We start from the raw sequence: 26,924 nt of genomic DNA on the forward strand, positions 1-26,924 counted from the left end.
ACAAAGCCTGCAGACTGTAGAAATCCCTCTCTCTGTCTTTTCTTCACTCCTGTCTGTTCTTTTGCAGACTGGTTTCCATGGATGGTCAATGGGCAAGAACTGGAAAGTGCAACTGGTGAGTATTGCAGGCATGTTACGTGCTAAAGACCGCTCATGTGACCCAGCTGTCCTACGTACTTACAGCCTGATTAATTGCAAATGCTGTTCCTCATTTCCTTGCCTCTGGCATCATGAGCTTGCCTTGCAGTGAAGATTAAACAAGCCCTCCGAGACAACCCGCTAAGTGTTGCGTGTTCTTTACAAATAATTCACGAGTGATCGGTTCCTGAACACTTAGCTGCAGCACATGAAGTTCTGTTTACAGTCAGGAGTTGTGGGAGATCCAGGAGAGCTGATAACTCTTTGGTCATGAGATGCTGAGGGAACTCTACCACTGCTGAGGGAAATCCCAAGAAAGAGGGTGCAGAGGTGGCATGGTGCTTTAGCAGTGCGGTCACTGAGAAAGGATATTGACTGGTCTTCATACCAGCTGTGTTGTTGGGGGAGAATTGCTTTATCCCTCTGGACCTTTTTCCATTTCTGTGCCATGATAAGATAAAATGAATGTATGTTTGCATCATGCTTCAGCACCCAGCAGAACCACTGCTTGTCTTCAGACTGAAGCCCCTGCCAAAGCCATAGAATCATAGAATCACATGGGGTTGGAAGGGACCTCTGGAGATCATCTAGTCCAACCCCCCCGCCAGAGCAAGCCTACCTAGAGCAGGTTGCACAGGAACTTGTCCAGGCGGGGTTTGAATGTCTCCAGAGAAGGAGACTCCACCACCTCTCTGGGCAGCCTGTTCCAGTGCTCTACCACTCTCACAGGAAAGAAATTCCTCCTCATGTTTAGGTGGAACTTCTTATACTCAAGTTTGTGCCCGTTTCCTCTTGTCCTGTCACTGGGCACCACCGAGAAAAGACCGGCCCCATCCTCCTGACACCCACCCTTTAAGTATTTGTAAGCATTAATTAGATCTCCCCTCAGCCTTCTCTTCTCAAGACTAAAAAGACCCAAGTCCCTCAGCCTCTCCTCATAAGAGAGATGCTCCAGGCCCTTAATCATCTTTGTGGCCCTTTGCTGTGCCCTCCCCAGCAGCTCTCTGTCCTACAGACATCTCACAGCTATGATCCTGTCATATGCAATACCTGGGGCTTCCTGGAAAACTATTCAGAAGCCAGTCCAAAATGTGTCCACCAAACTTCCCTTTCCTTCACCCTTTATTCCTCCATCACACCTACCCCAGCTTTGCCATCAGTTGCCTTGCAAAGAAACTTCATCTGCCAATGGATTTCCTCAGTCAAGGCTGGGTTCTGGAGTTGCCTCCCTCCTGCAGTGGGTGCCTCAGCTGCCTGTCCTACTGCTGCAGCAGCTATCAGTGTCCATCTTTCACATCTTTTCCATGGAGATGTTTGTCTATGGCCAGCCGCTGTAATGGCCGTATCTGAGAAGTCGGAAGATGAATCCAGAGTTCAGCAAGGGTTGATGCAACGTGTGCACTAAAACTCCAGTCCCAGGCCAGGCACTGAAAAAGGGGATGGAGATGGGTGGGATGGGCTTGCTGTGGTTGTGTGTTTGCTGGGTTGGACTCCGCTGTCCCATGAGCTACCATGGTGGCCAAGGTAATTCAGGATAGCTATGGGGTAGCTATGCAGGGGAGCACAAAGCAAGGACAAGCTCTCTCAAGGACATTATCTCTTTTCCAGGTGAAGTTAACACCGAATCTCTTCTCAGCACTCCTGGTAAGCTCTTACCTCTTCGGGCTTCTTTCCTCCTTTTCACCTTTACTGCTGCCTACATAGTCCCAGAAATTATGCTCAGAAACTCCTCTTCCCCACTTTTGACATGTAGCAGTGCTCTTCCAGCATTTATAGCTCTCTGGGAGTCCTTTCTGTGCTCCATGCCAGGAGATGAACTTGGGGTGGCTTAATGGCCTGTTCTCCAAGGAAATGCCAAGCTCACCTGGTGGACCAGGGCTCTCTGAAGCTGTTTGCACTGCAGGAAGCCATGAAATCCGAAGCTCATGGGGCCTGGGCTTGCGGGAAAGAAGAGACTAAATGTGAAGGGATAGAAATTGGCCAGGTTCACCAGTTCACTAGGCAGCACCGGGACACGGATGGTGCACGTGTCTGCTGACAGCTGGTGGCCATGCTCGACTGCTCAGGAAACAGAGGTGGCAAAAGACCCGAAAGCAAACTGAGCAGTGGTGGGATGGGGAGGTGGAAATACTGTTCTTTTACTACTGTCTCCCCTGCCGTGCCTGCGGCTGTGTCACTGGGGGGCAGCAAAATGTACCTAGAATTGTAAAATCATAGAGTTGGAAGGGACCTTATAGATCATCGAGTTCCAACCCCCCTGCCGTGAGCCCAGACACATGAATGGTAGAGTAGATGGAGGACACTTGATGAGCACTTGTGCCTCCTTAGAGAGCCAACCCGTGCTGTGGAGGTAGCCCCAGGGGTGGGACACAGACCTGACGGGAGTGTAGGCATTTAGAAGCTAGGCTAGTCCTGCTGGACTCACAGTGGGGAATGGAGGAGAGGGCCAGAGGCTCCAGAAGAAGCCTCCCTTTTTTTTCTGTGTGAGTCATTTTGAATCCGGCGCTGCTGGCCTCGGGAATGGTTTCTCTTTCTGCTGGGGCAGTCTCTCAAACACATCCCGCTGAGGTGGTGGGGGGATCAGGCAGGGCAGGGAGAAGGAGAACACATGTGGTGGATGATATGGTTCAACAGACAAAGGAGAAGCAGCAGCGCTTGGTGGTTGCTGGGAAGTGCACTGCGTGTGTAGGAGAGCTCATCTGAGAGTGGTGTCCTGTTCTCCAGGACAGCAGTTCCACGGACTCCTCTCTGCCCTGTGACTCTGCTCATCAGCTGGCTAGATACTGTAGGTCAAGTTGACCAGCTGACAACACCGGAGGATACTGTAGATGCAAGGTCTTCCTTGTAGGGATGGAAGGTGAAAGCAACCTGTGTCAGGCTTGTGTTCAGTGTGAGACCTGACAACCCGTAGGAGGTTAGATAAGACTTGGTGGCCAGACCAAACTGGCAGTGGCTAACCTTTGTCGAAACCTGGAAAGACTAAGCATGTAGCCTTTACAGCAAACTTTGGCTTCAAAACACTTATTGTTGAGGGATCAAGAAGAAACTCTTCACCAAGGATGTCCCATGGGACCCTCTGCAGCACCCTGTCAGCTCTAGGACACGCAGCATATTCGCAGTGAGAGCCTGCTCTCACTCTGACAAGTCAGATGATAACAACACCACGATCAGTGCTGTCTGTGAACCCCATGTGGCATGGCTGCTGGTTGGGAGTGGTGAGCCGTCAGCAGAACTGTGGGAGGGAGAAAGAGGCTGAAAACTTAAGATCTTTCAGAACATCTTCTCTTTTTTCCAGCTGCAGCTGCCACACCACCCGTGCTTCTTAGTCCTGGTGAGTTTATTCTCAATTCACAGCCAAATGTCTCCTTGCCCAGTCCCTTGCACACCCAGAATCCTGCCTTCCCTTGCCTCCTCCTAACCACAGCCCCGATGCCCAGAAGACTCCTTCTGTCTACACCCATGTGTTTTGTCTGTGCTTCTGGCTGACACGGTGGCACGTGGTCAGGAAAAGTAGAAGTCCTCTATAACTGTTGATGAAAACTTGCGCTTGGCAGTCAGTCCTCCAAGTGCCTTTCCAGGTGGTCACTGGGCAAATAATAAATTGTACTGGTTTACTGTGCTACAGGTTGGGTTGCTTTATCAGAGGGAATAATAATCCAACATCCTTTTGACCCCTTGTCATGGACATTAAAGAACTGGTGGTCTGGGGGTGCTGTTTCTTAAAGGAGTCCCCGTTCCTTAGGAAGAGGCAGTCACAGGCTCCTTAGCTTCTTGTCTAGATGGACAGAAATTACCGCAACTGAACACATTTACATGACCTTTTGAATGTCAAGATTTTTTGAAAGACAAGATGCCCATAACAGTGTAATTTTGAACAGTCATGGTAATGCTTTATGGTAAAGCTTGGACAGATTTTTAGTGTGGGTAGATTCATATTGGATTTGTACCTTCTCTTACAGTTTCAGGTCAGTAACAGTGATACCTTTTTCCACATTTTTTCTACAACGGAGGGCTCCTGAAAGAGCTTTCCAGTCTAGGAAGGAATCATGGTAAATCATACTAACTTTGCTACCCTCTGTCTTCCAGTTCAGTCTGATAGTGAAACTACGACGGCTTCATCAGGTACGTTTGAGTTTGCTACTTCCACCCCCTCCCAGACCCACTTACATCCACCCTGTTACTTCTCCAGGCAGGTGCTGGCCAAGAACTGAGCTTTGTCCCCTGGAAAATTCCCTTCCCCCTGTTCCTTGAGTTATAAGTAGTGGAGAATGACCGTGGTGGAAGCTGGGTGGCAAACCCAGGAGGAGAGGGACCAGAAGATCATCAGATCAGACAGGATGGGTCAATATTCTGTCATTTTTAGTGGCCAAGACCAGGCATTTCAGAAGGAAATGCAAGAAAATCCGCCATAGTAAGCTACAAGGTTCATTGGCTAGACAAGAAAGGAACCAAGTTTGTGTCCTGAAGTGTGAGAGTGCTGATCTACTAGAAACACGTGTCTCAAACGTGTGACTATATTTCATTTACTTCTGTCTGTCCCTTTTACAGTATGTGCCTTCTGTCTTGAGGATTCCCTGTAGGCTTGTTTTGCACTTTGCTCATCTTTCCCTTAGCTTTGTCTTAAGAAGCAAAGGGACCAAAAATGCCTGCCTTATTTTCCTTGTCTCTAAACCATCCCCGTCTCTCACAAGAAAGGGGAAAACAGAGGCTAGCATCCCTCCCTAAGAGCCTGGAGGGCAGTCCTTAGTGATGAAGTTATATGTGTGCCAGAATGAGCGCACCTGCCCGTGATGCTGGATTGCACCTCTGTGTGTGTGTGTGTCTGTGTTCCCAGATTGTCGTGAAGAGAAGTTCCCTTGCACACGCCTGTACTCTGTTCACAAGCCCGTGAAGCAGTGTATCAGCTACCTCTGTGTGACAAGGTAAGAAACCAGCAGGCCCTAAGAAAAGCCCTAAAAACTCTCAGAAACGGCATGTCTGGTTGAGCAGTTGTTTCCTTTGAAGACTAGAGGTTCCCTCAAGGAACTAGTTGAAGAGATCAATCCCATCCTCACAGTGTCCTTTTAGGGTGGTTAATTAAAGCTATACAATAACGATTGTCTGTGCAGCACTAAGGAGCTGTAACGTGCTCCATATTGTAATCCGTATTTAAGATATTTGGCTATTTAATTAAGCCTTGACAAAGATTACTTTCCTATTGACAACAGCCTTATTCTAGACTAACTAATCCTAAACATTTAGGATTTGCCTCTTCATCAATGAATATTGATTATTGCCTGTATCCTTTTTTTTTCCCTTTGGGTCCCTGTGCCTTTCTCTATTCTCCTCGTCGTGCTCTCGGTGATCCCTCAGTGTCCGTCGCATGTACATCATAAACAAGGAGGTGTGCTCCCGCATTGTCTGCAAGGAGAATGAGGTCATGCAAGGTGAGTGATAGCACAATCCAGCCTAGAAGAGTGGCTGCAGCCGTCTAATAGAGTCTCCAATCTAACTAATTACCCAACCCCTATCCATAGGTGGTACTTTCCCCGGGCTTGCCTTGGGGGACCTCTAATGCAAGGCAGCCTTGCATCCTGTGTTCAAGCCATGAAAAACACTGGGAAGTGCATCTCATACTAGTAAGAAGTGTGAGAGCTCTGCCTTCCTCGGTCTTGATCAGGCTCTACTGGCCCCAGGCACACCCTTACTCAGAGTATCATTCCGTTGAGGTTGAAAAGTAACTCTCAGTATTTCAATTTGTCAACAGAAACAGGATCTAGTCTAGATTTCTTACACAGCCTATGTTGCAGAAAAATACAAATGATTTTAATATGCATTGTGCATGAATAAGGCCAGAAGGAAGTTAATAAAGGCCTAAGGACTTATTCACTTGCCTCATGTGTATGAGGATTCCGCAGTTCTGTAAATGCAGTGAAGGATGTACCTCTAGTTCACTTGCCTCATGTGTATGAGGATTCTGCAGTTCCAATGTTTTCTGTAAATGCAGTGAAGGATGTACCTCTAACTATTCTGGTGGTGAGGAACTTGAAGGAAGCTTTGATTATCTTTCAACATGTGTGTGTCTGCTGTGTCTTCAGATGAGATCTGTCGCCAGCTGGCTGGCCTTCCTTCTCGACGTCTCCGCCGGTCTGGGCAACCCCTCCATCTCCCTTGCAGAGAACTTCTGGAGCAGCAGCGCAGAAGGCCTGATGCTCTGTGAGCTATCAACAGCAGGAGAGAAAAAGGAAGGGAGAGAAGAGAAGTCGTCATCCACTACCTACAGCCCAAAACAAGTCCTTCTCGCTTGTGATTTCCCCACCATTTCCTTGCTTCTCTACCTTCCCCCACATCCTCTTCTTCAGGTGCTGCAGTACACAGAGTCCCCTCTCTGCTAGACTGTCATGGTGGCTGTTGTCATCTTCAGATTTAGAAGATGAGGATGTGGGATGCTCCCCTCTTTTCTCCCAAAGTCTGTTTGGCAGGCCATGAACTGCTCATTTCCCAGAGGTCCTTATAAATGTACTGCATCTTCTCTTGTCTTGCCCCTGCACAGAGACATGCATGGGGACAGCAGGTAGTCCTCTCCAATGGTACAGATGGCCCAAGCTGCATCTCATGGAGGAGTGCCAACCTTTGTGCCCTAGGACTCCTGGCCTAGGTTTCTTGCATGGCATCAGTATGAGCTTGGATATGGCTAGTCAGCCTGAGCCTCTCCAGTCCTCCTGAGCCACAGGGTTCTCCTGTGTCTGCTGGCCTCAGAGAAGTGACAGTACTGGGAGATGAGCTCTCTTCAACCCAAGACAAACCTCACTGTCCCTGTATGGCAGCAGATCATTTATAACTACCTCTGGGAAGTTCTTTGTCTCGAGCCCATTGCCTCCCTCACACACAACTGCTACTGAAAGGAAGAATTCTGGATTTTTAATATGGCATTATGTTTTTCTCAAGAAGACGATGTTGGAACAGAGTGCTGCCTCTTCCTCTCCCTCATCTCCTCTCTCCTTTTCTGTCCCTCCCTTCCTTTTGAAGAAATCTCTTGATGCCCACTCCAGGCAAGTTCCAGGGAGCAGGAAATATGGCTGCCTCTGATCCTAAGCCCAAGAGAAACCATGAAGAACACGTGTGTCCTCACAGAACTGAGAATTCACCATGAATTAGCTTGTCCTGGTGACTTGTCTCGGTCTGGCTACCTCCAAACTCTCCAGTTGCTGAGCCTGCTTTCAATATCTCCACTGGAGTTCCTACCTCCTGCCCTGGGAGCTCCTGCACAAAGCAGAAAGCAGTGACAAATTGGAACGGGATGCAGGAGAAGAACCATTGTCTGGGATCCTTGGATTTTCCTGCAGGTTCTCTGGCTGTGCTGACCTGCAAAGAGCCAGGTGCTACTGAGGAGGTAGACATATCTGCAACTAGAAGCATAGAGGCACGCCAGCCGGGGGAAAAGAATTCACTCTGGTAGCACTGGTTGTGTGTGGTCTTCTCGAGAACGTTTCCAAGTCTATGGACAGTTGTCACTGTGAGACTGGGTAGGGTAAGTGGGGAAGAGCTGTCTGAAGTGTATTAATTACTCCATGTGACTTCATGGCATGACTCTGTGGGGCTCCTGAGCTGAACAGCTTAGCTCCCTGCCGCAGATCAGCACGACCCTGTCTCTAGGGTGTCTAAGTGTCCTTCCTGACTAACAGAAAGCCAGTTTGCTGGAGTAGGCATTCTCCCCCTTCACATCATGTCCTCTGTTACTGGACTGAGTACCCATACAGGAGCGCTGGTCTGCTGCATGGAGCCAGGGTCACACAACACAGGGGATGGTTTGCTGTGCAGAGGCAGACGTCTCCAATTAAAAGAGCAAATCAATTAACGTAAGAGCCTCTCCCCAGGACTCAGATCTCTGTTGTAGGCAGCAAGAAGCTGGTTGCATCCTCTGGGTAGGGGAAGACACCCCTGTGCAGGCACAGATTTGTTCTGTGTAAGGTCAAAATTGGCCATAGATGGGCTAAATCTCTGTATTCATCCAGTAAAGAAGAGAAAGGATTCTAAGCTGTGCAGTGACTGGAATTTCACCCTGTACATAGGGGCAGAGCACCCCTGCACAGAGGATGATGCTTCTCTTGAGTACTTGATGCTCATGAGACTAGGGATGGAGGAGGAGTTTCTCTGTACTGAGGGTAGGCACGTTTCTGCAGAGAGGAAGGCACTGAGAGCTTGATCTCAAAGACATCGAGCCACTGGCAGCCACTGACTTCTATGGTGGGATGGATGCCAGTGGAATTTGTGTGTGGAGGAAGGTAGGATGGAGATGAGATGTTAGAGGGAGCTCTTGGAAATTGGATTAGGCCAAGTCTCCACCCTGCATTTAGAGTTGAATGTAAGCTGATATAGATAGATATAGATATAGAACTGTATAACATAGCTACTGTACAGTATATAGAAATTTAACATTCATACAGTTTGGAGAATGGTTAGAAATCTTTTTGTTGCTTGCTTTCAGCAGGTACAGGAAGAGGTGCTCCTCTCCAGGAGAACACTGTTTTAATGCTAGAGTCCATATAGTGCACACAAAAATATTAAAAGAAAATTTATTTCCTGTTATTCTTGGCAACTCATGTGTTTGAGTTTATTTGTCTCTAGGTGTATTTCCTCCGGATTGGTGTGCAGACTTTACTTCAGCCCAAATCTGTTTTTTTGGACCTCTTTACTACCTGCTAGCCCAGTCTCCTGCTGCCGCCCTCCCTTCCCAAGAGGTCATTACATTCTCTAGAGATACAGAAAATAATCATCAGGAATTTTTTTTTTTCCATGGATTTCCATGGATTCCATGGCTAGATTTTCCTGACAGTTGATAGCTGCTGAGCATAAGGTTAACTCCTCCCAGCCCATGAGATTTGTGTTGAGAACACATCTTTTCATTTCACGTGTGCCATGACTTGCTGGTGGAGAACTACCATCTCCAAGAAAAATGGTGAGATGGCTGAAGTAAAAGAAGAGCTGTGATATATCATCTCATAAGCAAAGAAGAATTTGTTCGCTAGAGCCACTTAACTCAGTAATGGGAATACCTGAAAGACTGCATTAAAAATTACACTTCTAGGTCAAAAGGGTTAGGAAAATTTTTCTTTCATTGAATTTCTGACTTTCACATAGATTCATCAGACACTAACTGTACATATTTTGGTCAGAAAGATGGAGCACTCAGAGTATGGACGTGTCTAGGCAGTGTCTTCATGTGCAAGCAGTCAAGTCTGCATTTAGATGGTATTTCTAGAACCAAAGTGGCTGTGGCCCAAATTACCCATTAAACTGCCTCTAACAGTGTCCCATGGTTCTTCAGGACTGAACCACACAACGCAGGTTATTGCACGACTCTATCCCCTGGAATCAGTGCTCCTTGGCTGATGCTGTGGTGTCCCCACCTCAGGCTGTTACAGCCTCAGCCCCAGTGACTGTAGGTGTTGCTCCCATCTACACACACTTGGATGGGTTCTTGGCCTTTGCAGCTTCCTATTGGCATGTTCTACCAGCTGCGTGGGCAAAGTATGCCATTGACTTCTCAAACTCAATTTATTCTTCCCTTTCCTTACACTACTGGGGTCCACACAGAGGTTTCTCCATTAGCACTTATCGCACACACAGATTTGTCTCCCCTGCCACTCCAACCTGAATTGTCGTCGTGCTGTGCCACCAGTCTCTGGAGGTTGCCTGTTCTCACCACCTTGCTTATGGTGCTTTCTCTTTTAAGCTTAAATATAGCTCCAGCTAAGTCTTGTTTCTCATGAAGTTGGACTACCCACAAAGAAAGCTGCTGGAGCCCCATTTTAGAAGCACGATCTAGAGTTTGTGGCTGATTTTCATAAACTCTTCTGACCTGGAATGGGAGTCGCCTCCCACACGGTGGTTGCTCTTGCTCATTTTGCTGTCACAGCTCCTGAGTACCCGATCAGTGTTGCCAGTTTGAAGGCTGCTGTTTCAAGGCTCTGGTGCCTAGTCCCCAGTTTGAAATGGTACCTCACTTTGATGGATGTAGGGTGCTGGATGTCCCCTCAGGGGAAGCTGGCCACACCGAGGGCTTTCTGCTGCACCTGGAAAGCAAGGGTTACTGCATCTTCTTATCTCTCCTTCTCCTCTTTGTTCTCTACCTTGGTTTTCCTCGTCTCTTCTCTTTCCTGTGCTCATCTCAGAGCAAGAAACACAATGAGGAGGACGGTGTGGCTGAAGCAGGGTGGCAGGAAGAGAACTGGATGGGGTGGCACACAGCATTGCCAAGTGGGGCTGGGGGCAGTGGGCAGCCCGTGCCAGCTCTCCTTTTTCCCTTGCTCTCCAGTTCTCATGGGCTGCGGCTTCCTCAGCTGCCAAGCTTGGGATTTTCTGAAGGGAAGGACATGCCAGTCAGAGCAGGGAGGGGAGACTGGGACCTCAGGTCAACCTTTGCACTGTAGAAACAGCAACCGCATGCCTATCTCTTCTCTTTCCTGTGTTCATCTCAGAGCAAGAAACATAGTGAGGAGGACGGTGTGGCTGAAGCGGGGTGGCAGGAAGAGAACTGGATGGGGTGGCACACAGCATTGCCAAGTGGGGCTGGGGGCAGTGGGCAGCCCGTGCCAGCTCTCCTTTTTCCCTTGCCCTCCAGTTCTCATGGGCTGCGGCTTCCTTAGCTGCCAAGCTTGGGATTTTCTGAAGGGAAGGACATGCCAGTCAGAGCAGGGAGGGGAGATTGGGACCTCAGGTCAACCTTTGCACTGTAGAAACAGCAACCGCATGCCTTGAGGTAGCGGCCACTGCTTGCAGGAATGAGGTGGGGAGGAAGGCAACAAAGATGATTCAAGGATTGGAGCATCTCGCTTATGAAGAAAGACTGAGAGAGCTGAGACTCTTTAGCCTGGAGAAGAGAAGGCTGAGACCTTATTAATGCTTACAAGTATCTCAAGGGTGGGTTGAAGGAGGATGGAGCTGGACTCTTTTCAGTGGTTCCCAGTGACAGGACGAGGGGCAATGGGCACAAGTTGGAACATAAGAGGTTCCACTCAAATATGAGAAAAAACTTCTTCACAGTGAGGGTGACAGAGCCCTGGAACAGGCTGCCCAGGGAGGTCGTGGAGTCCCCTTCTTTGGAGATTTTCAAGACCCGCCTGGATGCTCCTGAGTGATGTGCTCTGCCAAGCTCTAGGCAATCCTGCTTCAGCAGGGGAGTTGGACTAGATGATCTCTACGGTCCCTCCCAACTCTAAAAATTCAGTGAAATTCAGTGAAATTCAGTGAAGGGGACGGCTGTGGGAAATCATGGGGAGGCTGTTGGAAGCAGCTGCCATGTCACCTGGAAGCTCCATGTTGCTTGGATCACGTCCGCAGAGACCCACGGCATGAGCAAAACGTGTTGTCATCAGGCCTCTCAGGTTGGAGGGGTTCCTCAAGAGCATACAGCTGGCTGGGGTGGGGGCTTGTCCTTCCCAGAGGGCAGTGGGACTTGCAACCCATCCAAAAAGACCACCTTTATTACATAAAGAACGTAACATTTGGGTTGAAACCAAAAACTATTTTAGTTTTTTGTTTTGGTTTTTTGTTTGTTTTTTGGGTTTGGGGTTTTTTTGTTTTTTAAAAAAGAAGATTTAAAATGCGTGCAATCCTGTAACTTTTACTGCTGGCACCACATGGTCTGACATTGTTTGACAGTCTACATCTGTCCAGTTTTGAGCAGGAGACCTCCTCTTCTCCTCCTGCTCTCTGCTCTTCAGCACGTTGCTTCGTTTCTCTCTGTTCTCTGCCATCCTTAGCCCTTATAATGGAGCAAGCTGGAATAAATTCCCACAAAAGAGAGAGCTGGATTTTAGCCCATTAAAAAAAAAAACTATAAAAAAAATCTTGCGAAATATCATGAATTATTTTGATTGTCTACTTTTGCTATTAATGTAAATGTTTTTTTTTTCAAATAAAAACATTTTCAGTAATATAAATTAGATCAGTTAAAATACAAGCTGCATGTACTTGTTGCTGCTATGCTGACAAAATTAAAAAAAAAAACTATAAAAAAAATCTTGCGAAATATCATGAATTATTTTGATTGTCTACTTTTGCTATTAATGTAAATGTTTTTTTTTTCAAATAAAAACATTTTCAGTAATATAAATTAGATCAGTTAAAATACAAGCTGCATGTACTTGTTGCTGCTATGCTGACATATACAAAAAGACTGAATCAGTGAAAGCCAAGTAAAGCTTCATTTCATGAAAAAAGACTGAATCGGTGAAAGCCAAGTAAAGCTTCATTTCATGAATAAATTATCTTTCAGAATGCTGTTTTGGCCATTTCACTAAGATTGCAATTTCCACACAAATAAAGCTTCTCACAAATTAGACATTAACAAAAGGATGCAATAAATAAATACATTTACTGTAATTCAGTAAGCCAAAGTCATAAAAAATGTGAGAACTCACCTGCTTAAATATAAGAATAAATGTACAGGAAGCTGTTAATTTTTAAAAATAAATATCCTTATTGAGATAGTATACCTTCCCAGTTAAGATCACAGATAAAATTGCGTTGAAATTTAGCAAGCAGAGCTAACTTCAAAGCTAGTTAGATTGCTCAGAGCCTTGTCCAGCTGAGTTTTGAAGAAGTCAGGAGGGATGGAGAATGCACAGCCTCTCCGGTCACCTATTCCAGTGCTGCACCACACTTAAGATGAGGAATATTTTCCTGATGTCAGATCAGAAATTCCTTTGTTGCAGCTTTCAGCTGTTGCCTCTGTTCTTTCTGCTGTGCACCTCTGAGCAGACTCTGGCTCCATCTCCCCTACAACGCTGCTGCAGACGATTGAAATAAGTAAGGAGAATAAACATGACTCATACAAAGCCTTAGTTTTATTGCAAAATAAGGAATTTTAATTATTGCAATTAGTCTTCCTTTAGGGAAACTGTTTAAAAAAAAATGCAAAACATGATGAGAAATAACAGTTCAATTAAAGGATTTACACTCTCTGTCCCTAAAGCAGGACACTTTGTCTGTGCTCATACAGCATATGCTTCTCGTGCAATAACTTCATAGCCTGAGGCCACTTTTGATTTCTCTGCCTTGGGTTTGGTAGCCTTGGGTTTCACATGGTTTGCCCTTAGCTGGATCTTTGCCTTTTATGGTCTACCAGCTTTCATATTCTCTAAACTCTTGATTGCTTTCTTGGCCACGGTGGCTGCCAGTTTCTTGGCTTTCCTTGGGATTTCCTTTATAGCCACAGCTATTCTGGGCTTCTTGGCAATGCCAGTCAAGGGTCAGGTGCTTTCTGGGCTTTTGCTGCCTTCTTGGCACCTTCCTTTTGGCTTGTTGAGTTTAAAGGTGTTAGAAGCACCAAGTCCTCTTGTGCTGCCATTTTCCAGGCCCCCACACCCCAGCCTGGTGTGGCTGTTGCTCTTCTGTACGGCGTAGACTTCAGTTCCCTTTCAGAGTGGTGAGAGAAAGTTCTTTGCAAGATGTTAAGATTCTCATGAGGACCTCCACCCAAAGAAAGCTTGTACAACTGCAGGAAACTCTCAACACACGTCTGCAAGCCAAGGAACGTGCAACATATTACTCTTCAGTGAGCTCCCAAGCACTTCTGTCCCAGCTTCCCCAGCAAAGAGCTTCTCCAAAGACCATAGGGAAATTAAAATCAGGATTTATGACCCAGACCACAGGTGCAAGCTCTATTTGCACCGAGTAGCACGAGCTGCAGCAACTGCACAAACAGGAGCTAATAACAGGCAACTTTGGTCTGTGAAACCATAACCACAGCTAGAAGGTGAGTCTCATTGTGAAAAACTGCGGTGCAAAACTGAGTTTCTCCCCATGACTAGCAGATGATTGTAGAGATACGGAGCCAGTGACTTCCATCAGGGAGGGGGAGGACGTGATTTGGAGCAGGGTCTGGGATGCCCAGACCAGGGGGCTGAGCTGTAGGAGAAAGGAGTGACAGTGGAATGCAGCCTGCAGCTCCCTGAGCAAAAAGAGGGTGTTCTCCAGGTCTGTGCAGCATGGAGATGGCAGCCAAGTCTGATGGGCAGGACATGCTGGAGGCTGGAGCTGCACGTGCTGCGATGGGAAGCAGCGAGGTGCAAGCAGCTCTGGTGGGTACTTCCCCACCTCCAGCCCTCAGCACGGGGAAGGCACATTCTGCTTTGATTGCAGAGTCGGTGTTTTTCTTAGTGTAGATGAGATAAGCTGCCAACCATGTCATGGCCTCAAGCTAGAGAAGACACTTGAGACCATTTAGCGCAAGTACTTGGACCCTGGTCACATTTCTTACCTGCATTCGTGGTGGGGAAGCCATTTACTCCTCCGACTTCTCATCCCAATCTAGCCCCTTTCCTCCCTTCCCACTGGTGGTCCCAGCAGGTGTCAGTCACTGGTAGCAAGGGATGGAACTGCTGCTGCCTAGAGACACGATGGGGAGAATTAATACAGGTGGGGACAGAAAAAATTGTGGGGTCACTGAGATAGGACTAAGGGTCATTAGGTCCTATAAAGACCCCCAGGCTGGGCGAGCAGAGATACAAGGCAGGAACGAGAGGCATTCACGGGCTGTGGTTGAAAAATGTGTACTCAATTCAATAGTTTCACCCTAATTTGCCTCATCCTCCAGCAACATAACAACCTCAACAGTGGAACAAAAATAAACTGCAAATCAAGTCTCCAGGTTTTGCAGTGCATGCCTGGAAAGCCAAATTGCTAGTAAAACACATCATAACGTATAATCTTAGTGCACACCCAGCAACCAGATGCCTTCAATTCTGCACCAGTGGCATCATCAACAGTCCTGCAACACGCAGTGATGCACAGCACGAGGGTCCAGGTTTCCTAAACCCACCCCGCCAGTGGTAACCCCACATATCCTGAACTCCTGCCTTCTCTCCTTCCCACTTCCTCCTCATGACCTTGGATCCCTGATCTCGTCTAATACAGGTGCAGCCTCAGCAACACTCCCCCCCCCCAGTGCTTTGGATTTGTGTTTGCACCACCACCACCACCACCCCCCGTGGTGATGTCCAGCTCAGGCAGACCTCACACATGTCCTCACAGCTTTCATTTATCTCCGTGGAGCTGCATATTCCACACCATGAAAGGCAGCGCTTTGCCGTGCTACTGCTGAAACCTTCTCCCCAGGCACGGCACCCACAGCTGAGTATCAAGATGAGCTGGCAGCTCTAGGGACAAGGTCTTTTGCCCCGTGTCCTAGACAGCAAGTTGCCTCTACATCTAGTGTGGTGGATATTTTTTACACCCAGGACTGGGGCAATGGGAGCAATCTGCCTGGCAGAGGTTCCTGAGCACATGTGTCACCTATGTGTTGGTCTGCCATTTGAAATAGGGTGACGAGCCCCTATGGAATGAGCCCAGAATATAGTGGAACATGCTCATAATAAATAAATGCTTTAATAAACACTTATATTAAATAAATATATCACATTATACGTGCTTATAGCAAATAAGGGCATCAGCTTGTTTATTTGCCTGTGTCGTGCAAGGAACTCTGCTCTTCCCCTGCCTGATCTGCCTGGCGGAGATGCCTGAGCACATGTGTTGGTCTGCCATTTGAAATAGGGTGACGAGCCCCTATGGAATGAGCCCAGAATATAGTGGAACATGCTCATAATAAATAAATGCTTTAATAAACACTTATATTAAATAAATATATCACATTATACGTGCTTATAGCAAATAAGGGCATCAGCTTGTTTATTTGCCTGTGTCGTGCAAGGAACTCTGCTCTTCCCCTGCCCGAGGTCTCGGTGCAGGTCAGGGTCCGTGGTGCATCAGCACTTGCTCAGCAGAGAAAGTTCTTCTGCTTGAGGTTTTCGCTTGAGGCCAGGGGAAGCAGGTGTCTGCGCTTCTTGTGTTCAGCGTAAGAACCAACCAACTGGAGATGTCGGCGCTTGTTTCAAAATGCGATTTCTGAGCAAAGGGTGAATGGAAAAAATAAATATGTATTTATATCGCTACACACCAACACATGACTTCCTGTTGACTAAACAAGCAACCTCTCCTCTGCTTCGGGGCTAGGTAATTACTTTTAATTATTCACCACATTTTTGCTCTCTGATTTTTTAGCATTTTGCTTTCTGAATCTTCAGTAACAGTAATGGTGATATTCCTCCTCCCGCCTTACACCCAACCAGCCTTCAGCCTGCTGTTATTTCTCCATCGTTCTCACCTCAAGACAAGGAATAGAGCCCTGAGCAGAAGAAACCTGAAGTTATACTAGGACATACTTCTGCGATCCTGACAAGCTGGAGCAGTGTCTCTTGCCAGATAATACTCTGAACACACCAGCACGGGGACCCTTCCCAGCCTTCCCAATAGCCTTTAACTGGCCCAGGCTTTGATCAGAAGCAGAGATGGAGTCATCTTCAGCAAAATTGGTTTTCTCTCTCACTGCCAGTCCCTTCTCCAAATAAGTTTGCACTGAGCAGAAAGGAAGGAAAACCAGAGTAGTCAGCATCTATCCTCGTGTAAGAGCTCCCAGCCAAAAGGGTCCCACCTGGGAGCAAACTGGACTAGCAGGTATACCAGGGATCAGCAACCTTTCCATGGTTTTCCAAACTTTTCCTGTTTTTTGACCAGAGCAAAGATGACATCTGCTAATGAGCAAGATCTTGGCAAGAGACTACAGCTCCTGCTTTAGGCAGAACTGCAGAGGAGCCGAAGGTCCCTCTCCTAATGTTGCCCCAGACTTGCTATGAGACCCTAAAAACGCATCTACATCAACATGTTTCTGCCCTTAGGATTAGAGCTAGAGGCAGAGAATCGCTGCCACTGACTTTGTGCACTTGCACCTCCAGTGTGAGAGAAGTTACCAGTCTGAAAGAGGGGCATGAGAACACCTACATCAGTATTTAGACTTGAGAGCCCTGACAAAAAGTGACATAAATATAGTTCATCTCCTCATTTGTTTGTTCTTTCTTTTTTATCTCTGTGGAGAGCAAAGAGGCTCTCAACATTTAAGGAAAAGAGTTGATGTTTTAAACACGGAAGAATGAATTCCACTTATAGGCAAGCCCAGAGAAAGGATCTAGTTAAATGTTTTGTGAGACTTGACATATTAAACCTTTGAGAAAATCATTATGCACAAATTTAATTTATAGGGAAGACCAGGCTGGCCATGAAGATATTTCTTGACTCCTTTCAGAGCAGAAAATATTATGTAAAATTTTCTGCAAGCTTTTGTCTACAGAAATTAGGAGCCAGAACAAGAATAAAGCTGCAGCTACTTAAATTTATCTGATGAAACACGAAACAGTTGTGATCTCTAAAACGCAGATTTCCCGGGATGTGTTGCTTTTTTCTTGTATTTTCTTTTCTTTTTTTCTAATGTTCTGTGTAACAAACATCCTCCTTGCATTATTAAAATTAAAAACTAGCATGGGAATGACAAAATGACTCTTGGTCTGATCTAGGAGACTGTCACAAGGTGCTGCTAGGGCAAAGGCTGAAAGAGGACAGCTGTTTCACTAGCAGGAGTGTCCTCTCTGACAGTGTTAAGTAGGACAGGGACTTTCAAGGAGAGCAGGCTCTTCTGGCTTTGGTCAAACCCTAGGAGCCAAATCATCAAAGGAGATAATTGCCACAACTCTTGAGGCCAGTGCAGCTGCCAAAATGCAGATGGGTTGAGCGTGTGCCCTACCCAGAAATTTCCCCAGTACTGGGGGAAACAGGACAGTCCAGCCCTGGACCTTCCAGCAGTGCTTCTCCTTTGCCTGACGTGTGCCGTGCCAGCCGCTCTCAAAGGCAAGTGCTGTCAAACCGCTGGACTAGTGTGTCATCTGCTCTGTTCTGGCAACTCATATCTCCTTTTCATGATTTTGCATATACTGGTTTCACACAGCCCGAGCATGCTGAAAACCAGTAAAATTAATAAGGAAAGTAAATGAAGCAGAGAAAAAACGAAGAACTACCCTAGCGTGAGGTAAACAAACGCCCTGTTTCTCAGCCGTGGCGCTGACTGTGCCCCACTTGGGGCAGAAATAGAGCAGAATGTCCCCCGGCCACCTCCTCAGCACCCTGCCTGGCCCAAAGCTGCTGCCCCGTCCCCTGGCCGCCCCCTGGCCCGGCAGAGGGCATGGGTGCCCAGGCAGCGGCTGAGGGGCCATGGCGGAGCAGGGCCCAGGCACCAGAAAGGGGTGTTGGAGGTGTGAAGAGTGTGCACCCCGAGTGTGACCCCGGCCGTGACAGCCACACACCTGCTGAACATGGCCGTCCCACTGAAGGTCCCGGCAGGATGCAGTGCTGGTGCCATCGGGAACAGCCGGGATCAGGCCTCCGGCCATTCCCCACCAACGGCCGTCCCACCGAGGGATCTGGCAGGACGCAGCGCTGGTGCCATCGGGAACAGCGGGATCAGGCCTCCGGCCATTCCCCACCAATCCTTCCTGCACCTGGGGAGGAAGAACCCCAGGCACCAATACAGGTTAGGGATGGACCTGCTGGAAAGCAGTTCTGAGGAGAAGGATCTGGGGGTCCTGGTGGAGGGTAAACCATCCACGAGCCAGCAATGTGCCCTGGTCGCCAAGAGGCCAATGGGATCCTGGGCTGTGTAGGGAAGAGTGTGGCCAGTAGGTGAAGGGAGGTCATTCTCCCCCTCTGCTCTGCACTGGGGAGGCCACAACTGGAATCCTGCGTCCAGTTCTGGGCTCCCCAGTTCAAGAGAGACAGGGAACTGCTGGAGAGAGTCCAGCGTAGGGCAACAGAGATGATGGAGGGGTTGGAGCATCTCCCTGATGAGGAAAGGCTGAGAGAGCTGGGACTCTTGAGCCTGGAGAAGAGAAGGCTGAGGGGAGACCTTATTAATGCTTATAAGTATCTAAAGGGTGAGTTGAAGGAGAAGGGAGCTGGACTCTTTTCAGTGGCTGCCAGTGAGAGGATGAGGAGCAACGGGCACAAGCTGGAACATGGGAAGTTCTACTCAAATCTGAGGAAGAATTTCTTTGGGGTGAGAGTGCCAGAGCCCTGGAAGAGGCTGCCCAGGGAGGGTGTGGAGTCCCCTTCTCTGGAGATCTTCAAGCGCCGCCTGGATGCCGTCCTGAGTGATGTGCTCTGGGCAGCCCTGCTTTGGCAGGGGAGTTGGACTAGATGATCTCTAGAAGGTCCCTTCCAACTCTGACAATTCTGTGATTCAGGTTTGCAATGCATGTTCCCCACCCCTCCTGGCACTTTGACACAACTACAGCACCCATGGCCACCTCCAGGCGCCAAAGCGGGGCTCCCTCACACCCTGGGCTCTCTCCGGAGCTGGGTCCCTCTCATTCTCCTCTTTGGCTTGGGGCTGCCCCCATGCTACCAAGCAGCTGCCAGGGCTTTCAGGGGGATGCAGAGGAAGCCTGCCGACAGTTTGGTGTCCCCCATGCTCCTTTCTGCCAGGCAGTGGGCAGAGCTCCCTCAGTGGTGTGGTGGGGCAGGGCCACCATCCTCCTTCACCGCACAGCTGCCTGCCCAGAGGCCCAGAGGGGTAAGTGTGGTTTTTGCCCACATTCATGCTCATGGTATGCAAGCCCCCAGCCCCCCCCCCTCGGCCTCTAACCACCAGACAATGCTTCCTGCCTCGTTAATGTTATTGACATTAATTCAGAATGACTTTGCAGATGGGGAGGGCCCAATGGGGAGCGCAGTGGCGGGGGGGGGGGGAAGGGGGGAGCCACCAATGGGTGCTGAGCATCTTTCAGAACCGATGTCCCTTCACATCTCAGCCCTTTGCTCTTCAAACCCTTGCAGCTCCAGAGAGACCTTTCTAACTCCTCCCTCAACCACACCCCGGTGAAACCCGGCAGGGGGGTAGATAGATAGGGGTGGATGGGGAGGGGACACACGGGGCAGTCCTCATTTCTGTACCTCGAGGCAGAGGGCTGCACAGAGAGAGCCTGAGAGACGACCTCCCCTCAACCCCATCACCCGAGAGAGACCCTGGCAGTCATGGACAGGTAAAATGGGTGCTCCCAGTTTCTTGCTCATGTAAGAAATTAGGGTCTTTCTCTTTAGAATTAACCTGTTCTGCATTTGGTACTCGCCGTCCCTTTCCCCGTCTGACTCAGTGATCTAACTCCCCGCCCCGTCCTGGGCTTGCACCTTGCAGTGTCTCTGTCATCCTTTCTCTTTGACTATCTGCCGCCCCGTGCTCTTTTCCCTTTCTGTCATTTCTCTTTCTCGTCACTATTCTCTGTTCCTTTTCATTCTTTCTCTTCTCTAGACACCAAAAAAAAAAAAAAATGACAGAAAGATGAACATTCAGATGCTATCAGCTGCTTAAGCATCTCAATCCCTGCCCACTCTTCTCTCCCTGCCCACCTATTCGTTGTCTTGCATCAGATTTCTCTCTTACTCTGTTTGTGCTGCTGGTACCCCTGTGCTCGTAAGCATATACTGTTCCAGCACTGGATTCCTCTACTTGCACTGCAATTACTCTGCGAGCTAATTATCACTAATCACTCTCCACAATTGTGCATCATTCGCACACTCGGAGGTCTTGGCTCTGATTTGAGGATTGGCTTCAGGAATCTTTATTTGAGGAGAAGGTCTCTGTTCAGTCTACTTCTGTGGTGCCTGGTTATAATCACAGCTCCTGTGTCCTTGCTTGCTTTCCCTTGAGCTGTCCTACAGCCATAGAAACTGCACGTGTCCAGCACTTCATACCTAACTGCAAATTCACTCAGTTGCTTGCCACAACATCTGGTCATTCATTATTCTTCTTCTTGTACCTGTCACGTTCTGAAATCCTCCCTAGCAAACCACCCTCCCCACCCCCCGGGACAGTGAACTCCAGAGAGAAGGGAAAACAGGAACTTATGTTAATGAACATTTCTAGTTGAACAAATGGCTTCTGTGATTGGAAATTGTCTTCGCTTTGTTATGACACTGAAAAATAACCCAAGTGATCATTTTATTTTTCTGGTGCTTGGGTTAATTTCTTGTTCTTCTCCCTTACTTTGGATCCACATGCTGCTCCTCAGGGGCAAAACCATTAGCTGGGTAAAACAAAAAAAAATGGGAAGAAGTGAGAAAAGCAAAAGTTAGAAGAAGAATCAGAAACATTTTGAAAGCAAATTTTTTTCCCGAAATTTCACAAAAAAAAAAAAAAGAGGAAAGGGAAATCCTGTTTTCCCTAAACTTTTTGATGGGTTGGAAAGCATTTTTTCACATGGGCTTTGATGAAACATCAGCATATTTGTCATTGTTTCTCACCTGGCTAATACGGATCGAAAGCATTTTTTCACATGGGCTTTGATTGGCATATTTGTCATTGTTTCTCACCTGGCTAATACGGATCTTCAACAAGAGATTGTATTTTTCACCATTTCTCTGCTCTTGTTTTCTGCTGTTGTGGCACACTCCAGGTAAGAGCTTTGCAACCCTGTGCTCTATCATACCTGTTCATTTCCCATTGTCTGGGCTATCCTCTCTAGACAACCTGAAGTGTCCCCTCTTCAGCACCTCTGTTACAGGGGAGAGTCTTCCCCATATTCCTACAATAACAGACATCTAAGAGGGACAAGCCTGGGGTGAACCACTGGTTGACAGTTCATAGAATCATAGAAGAGTTATCTAGTTTGGAAGGGACCTTTAAGATTGGCTAGTCCAACCATCAACCTAACTCTGGCAAAACCAAAAAAACCAGATCACTAAACCACGTCACAGTTTTTTGAGTGTGTGTGTTAGGGCATATGCACCCATGCTCATAAGTGCTTGTACAAAGACAGGGAAAGAGAGTGAATCTAAGGTGGTGGGAAGTGGGGCAGCTCTAAGTGTAAGAAATTAATCACAACTGATGATGAAGAACATAGAATGCAAGAGAGAAAAGTGGATAAGGGGAACACGCACCCGATATGAACTGCCAGAGAAAGGGGTGATGAAATGCAGCGGGATCAGTTTGTGCTCTGCTCCTGATGCAACCTGCAAACCCAGCAGAGCAGGACCAGGACAGTGCTTGCAGGACATGCATCCAAGAACTGCCTGAGGCTGGTTTTGAGCTGAATAAAATACTTAGTAGGGATGCTTTGCCCTCTGAGTGTGTGCAGGACACTGCAGAGCCCCACGGGCTTTCTCCTAGCAGGACACATGCCCCAACTCCCATGAGATCTACTTCTCCAGGAGCATGTATATATAAAGTGTGGCCTGAATATGTGTGTGCTTGCTCTTTCTCTGTGAGCAGGACAGGTATTTTTGCACTGCAGGCTGAGGGCAGCGTGGCAGGAAAGAGGATGTGTGCAAGTGGCTTGCCTATCTGTGGGACAATCAGGGTGGCAAGGGTGCTTGAGGGAAGAACGTGTCTCTCTGGGGATGTGGTGTGAGGTGCAGCAGGGAGTGCTACAGGAGAGCAAAGCACGTGCACCCCGACGATATGAATGAGCACCTGGGGTGCAGTGGCCGTGTGTGAGGGTGTGCAATGGAGAGAAGCTCCTGGAGGAGCAGAGAAGATGCCACTCATCAAGTGCTCTGCAGTGCTCATGCTTTACGGTGACACTGGCAAACAGATCAAGGGGTTTTGTATAAGGACCTTTCCTTGCTCAGGCTCTCTGGTTTAAACCTCAGATGTAAATTCCCAACAAACCCAGGTTTGTTCTGGAGAACCCCCCCAGAAAACCCCCCAGCTCAGTATCATTTAAACTGACCCGCTCTCCCTGCTGAACATTAGTCTGTCAGAGGGAAAAGATGACAAAGGACATGATTATTTTTAACCCATTCACTTCTGTTTTGCATTGCTGTGGGGGAGGTGAGTATCTCACCTCAATGAACACAGCTGTTCTCAGCTGCCTGTGTACCTCCACTTGGCAGCGAGGCTGTTAGATACGGCTCATGACTACCTTACCCTGCCCATGCCCCTGTTGCCCCTCCTCAGCAGGATTCCTGGGCATGGGAGCAAGCCCTCACCCATAGAATCATAGAATTATATGGGGTTGGAAGGGACCTCTGGAGATCATCTAGTCCAACCCCCCCACACCAAAGCGGGTCCACCCAGAGCAGGTCACACAGGAACGTGTCCAGGTGGGTTTTGAATGTCTCCAGAGAAGGAGACTCCACCACCTCTCTGGGCAGCCTCTTCCAGGGCTCTGCCACCCTCACAGTAAAGAAGTTCCTCCTCACGTTTAGGTGGAACTTCTTATACTCAAGTTTGTGCCCGTTTCCTCTTATCCTATCACTGGGCACCACTGAAAAAAGACCAGCCCTGTCCTCCTGACACCCTCCCTTTAAGTAGTTGTGAGCATTGATTAGATCCCCTCTAAGTCTTCTCTTCTCAACATTTGTCTAATGTGGGAATGATACTTGTGTCTGGAGAGGTGTCAGTATGCCTACCCCGTGACATATTCTGTCAGCTAGTGTGTGGCACCTTACCCGAGCCCCTAGCCCTCTGCACTTTCAACCATGCTCTTCTTTTGGGTAATGCTGGGGAGGAACTCCATTCAGCCTTCTCTAAAGAGGCTCTAATTTGATCCATCCCCTGCTCTGGTGGCTTTTCAGGATTTTGTACAGCAGAAATAACACTTCTTGATGATGGAACTCCAGACCCTCCCAACTTCCCAGGTCTTCTCAGACACCTTCCTCCTTCTCCCGCATTGGTGTCCATATATTTGCAGATATTTTCACACTCAGCCCAACCATAGTTGCTGTTTGAGTAATCACTACTAATTCACTTACTTTTTCCACTCACAAGGTCACTACTTCATCCCCACAGTCACGTCTGCAACCTTTCCCTAGCACATTGCATGCAAATTACTGATGCTCTCCCCGTCCTGAGAGGCCTGGACACCATGAGAATATTTTTGGCGCTGAGCCCTCAACAAAGACATGGTGAGCTGCTCACTCCAGGGTGGGGCTGACATAAATATGCTCTTGTCTATTCCTGCAGCCTCCTGATGAAAAGGAGACTCTTCCTCTACAACTTCAAGAACCTGCGCTGGGCCAAGGGCCGGCGTGAAACCTACCTCTGCTATGTTGTAAAGCGCCGTGACAGTGCCACGTCGTGCTCCCTGGACTTTGGATACCTGCGCAATAAGGTACAGGGAACACCTTGGCATCCTGTTCTTATATCTGGCACCTTGTCTGCAGAGGTACATGCAGCTCCAGCTCCCCTGGGGCGGCAGAGAAAGGAGGGCTGTGGCAGCAACACAGGCACTGGCACACATGTCCACAAGCATGGACACTGTACCATTACATACTATTTGGGGGATGCAGCTTCCAGGTAAACCTGTGCTTTATGCTACTTCCAAGTGTGTTACCAGCAAGACATCCATCCTTCCTGCTGCTTTACCACACTACCTATTTTTCTACTTAGCTCCCACCCATTCCTCTTGTTGTATGTCCCTACACATCAGTGTGTCCCTGTGCTTTTCCACTTATGTTCCTTCTACCTCTGGCACTGACAATCATATAATCATAGAATCATCTAGGTTGGAAAAGACCCTTGGGCACTAACCTTACTCTACAAAGTTCTCCCCTACACCATATCCCTCAACACCACATCTAAATGACTCTTAAACACATTCAGGGATGGTGACTCAACCACCGCCTTGGGCAGCCTATTCCGGTGTCTTACCACTCTTTCTGTGAAGAATGGTTTCCTAATGTTCAGTCTAAACCTACCTTCTTGCAGCTTGAAGCCATTCCCTCTTGTTCTATCACTTATGTGAGAAGAGACCAGCACCAACCTCTCTACAGTGTCCTTTCAAGTAGTTGTAGAGAGTGATGAGGTCTCCCCGCAGCCTCCTCTTCCTCAAAAGTGACCTACCCCCCACCTTGTTTCTTCTCCCTTCACACACCATCCACCTCATACCTCCCTCCTCACCTCTCTTACGCCCACCTCACGCCTTGCTCCTCTCCCTCTTTCATCAAGATGGGCTGTCATGTGGAGGTGCTCTTCCTGCGCTACATCTCAGCCTGGGACCTGGACCCTGGCCGCTGCTACCGTATCACCTGGTTCACATCCTGGAGCCCCTGTTACGACTGTGCCCGACACGTGGCTGACTTCCTGCGTGCCTACCCCAACCTGACCCTCCGCATCTTCACAGCACGCCTCTACTTCTGTGAGGACCGTAAGGCAGAGCCTGAAGGCCTGAGGCGCCTGCACAGGGCAGGGGCCCAAATTGCCATCATGACCTTCAAAGGTGAGATGTGCAGGCAAGAAAGAGATGACGTAAAGCTATGGGGGGTAGGGAGATCCAGGAGGGTGGGAGAAGCTAGGACAAGAAGCCAGGGAAGATGATGGCAGGATGTGATGATTTAGTGATCCTAGGAGAGGTCAGTGTCCTGTCCAGGGCCAGTCCTGAGCACTCTGTAACTCCCCTGTGCCTTGCACAGATTACTTCTACTGCTGGAACACGTTTGTGGAGAACAGGGAAAAGACGTTCAAAGCCTGGGAGGGGCTGCATGAAAACTCTGTCCATCTGTCCAGGAAACTTCGACGGATCCTCCTGGTGAGGGCCAATTCTCCTTCTCCTTCTGATGCTTCTTCCCCTCAGCTTCTTCCTCTCTTCCTCACTGTAGTTCCTCTCTGTTCTTGCTGCCCATCTTTGCCATCTGCCATTTCATTCATTCCTGTGTCCTCACCTTTCATGTCCCTCATGCCTGTCTCTCCCAACTTCCTTCACATCTCCTCTCCTCATTCTCTTCCCCTTCTTCCACCTCTCATCCCATCTCCTGCCATTCCTTCCTCCTTCTGCATCTTCATAGCTTCCTGCTCACTTGACAACTAACCTACCATTTTTATTTTGTCCTGCAGCCACTGTACGAAGTAGATGATTTACGAGATGCCTTTAAAACTCTGGGACTTTGAAGTGAAAATCATCAGCAACCAGAAGATTTCACAAACACTTGTTCTTTGATTTCCAACTTTCTCCCTTACAACAGGTCTTTCTCTTCTTCCCTCTTTACATGTCTCTTCCTTCCAGCCCTGTGTCTAGAGATAAGACTATCCTTACTTTTTCATTTCCAAGGAGAATTAGGCTGATCTTCTGAAGACACGTTCCCCAGACTCACACCTCATCCATTGCTAGCTGGGAAGAGCCAGAACTGCAGTGACATTGCCAGAGAGCCAATTGTCTTTCCTCAGTCACTGCAGAGCTAGTTCAGGTGGTCCACTAAATGGAATTCTGGGTTTAGCCTTGCCCAGGTGGAAGCAGACAGCATGCAAAGCTGTTTGTGTGACCGTGTTCTCACTGTCACCACACTGATCTGCACATTTCATGAGGGCTTTGGGGACCACATCTCTTGGCTCTTAGAGCTGCACTATGCTGAGCTGCTCTGTGTCCTCCCCTGTTGTCATTCCGGATGTGGGTAGGAAGTTGAAAACCATCACCATTTAAGTGGTATAACCTATGTCCTAAGAGCAAAATCGGCCAGTCATTGGAAAGCTTATCTGAGACTACTGAAGTGAGTCCTGGACAACTCAGGTAGCTTAGCTTGAAACCCTGACTTGAAGCCATCAGGTCTTCTAAGTGGACTGTGTGCAGACCCAGGCCCTGCAGTGTCTCCTGCCCAGAAAGGAAGGAGCTTCAGTAGTTGTGGGTCCAGGTTTTATGCCCTAGGAGAGATTGAAACTAGAGAATAAAAACCTATAATGAAATCAGAATACTTGCTGGCCAACTTTTTCAGGTGCAAATTGCAATTCTGGGTGTCCAGCAAGACATTTCCCATGCAGAAATAGGAAGCCCACTCAACTCCTACAACTCTTATTAACTGTGTTGAAAGCCATTGCAGCTCAAGGCCAGTACTGATCAGTGTGTGGACCTCCCACCTAGCCAGGAAAGGAGTGACCAAAGCATTTCACCACCACAACGTTTTTCCAGCATACATCTACTGGAAAACAC

The 26,924-nt window shown here is 48.2% G+C and overlaps 2 protein-coding genes across 2 annotated transcripts in view; both read left to right on the plus strand.

Moving 5' to 3' along the window:
* The window catches only part of MFAP5 (microfibrillar associated protein 5), a 12,083-nt gene extending 3,367 nt beyond the window's left edge, over positions 1 to 8,716 (plus strand). Inside the window, exons 3-9 of the mRNA XM_014940187.1 lie at positions 68 to 115; positions 1,747 to 1,782; positions 3,434 to 3,469; positions 4,225 to 4,260; positions 4,973 to 5,060; positions 5,491 to 5,564; positions 6,216 to 8,716. Of these exons, the coding sequence (XP_014795673.1) occupies positions 68 to 115; positions 1,747 to 1,782; positions 3,434 to 3,469; positions 4,225 to 4,260; positions 4,973 to 5,060; positions 5,491 to 5,564; positions 6,216 to 6,337 (440 nt within the window). The 3' untranslated portion in view covers positions 6,338 to 8,716. The remainder of the gene's footprint in view (positions 1 to 67; positions 116 to 1,746; positions 1,783 to 3,433; positions 3,470 to 4,224; positions 4,261 to 4,972; positions 5,061 to 5,490; positions 5,565 to 6,215) is intronic.
* A 9,607-nt stretch (positions 8,717 to 18,323) lies between these two features.
* AICDA (activation-induced cytidine deaminase) lies at positions 18,324 to 25,953 on the plus strand. Its single transcript, XM_014940063.1, has 5 exons — positions 18,324 to 18,475; positions 23,969 to 24,116; positions 24,953 to 25,223; positions 25,417 to 25,532; positions 25,838 to 25,953. The coding sequence occupies exons 1-5, from the start codon at positions 18,324 to 18,326 to the stop codon at positions 25,889 to 25,891; spliced, it is 741 nt and encodes a 246-aa protein (XP_014795549.1). The 3' UTR covers positions 25,892 to 25,953.
* The last annotated feature ends 971 nt before the right edge of the window (positions 25,954 to 26,924 follow it).

The sequence above is a fragment of the Calidris pugnax genome, unplaced genomic scaffold (assembly GCF_001431845.1).
Source record: "Calidris pugnax isolate Ruff unplaced genomic scaffold, ASM143184v1 scaffold36, whole genome shotgun sequence".
Taxonomy (NCBI): Eukaryota; Metazoa; Chordata; class Aves; order Charadriiformes; family Scolopacidae; genus Calidris; species Calidris pugnax.

Bases quoted from the DNA above. Each gene is read 5' to 3' on its own strand.
- AICDA (XM_014940063.1), top strand. From the start codon at position 18,324: ATGGCCGTCCCACTGAAGGTCCCGGCAGGATGCAGTGCTGGTGCCATC. The intron at 18,476-23,968 runs GCCTCCGGCCAT...CTATTCCTGCAG, and splicing joins ATCGGGAACAGCGGGATCAG to CCTCCTGATGAAAAGGAGAC. The intron at 25,224-25,416 runs GTGAGATGTGCA...TGCCTTGCACAG, and splicing joins TGCCATCATGACCTTCAAAG to ATTACTTCTACTGCTGGAAC.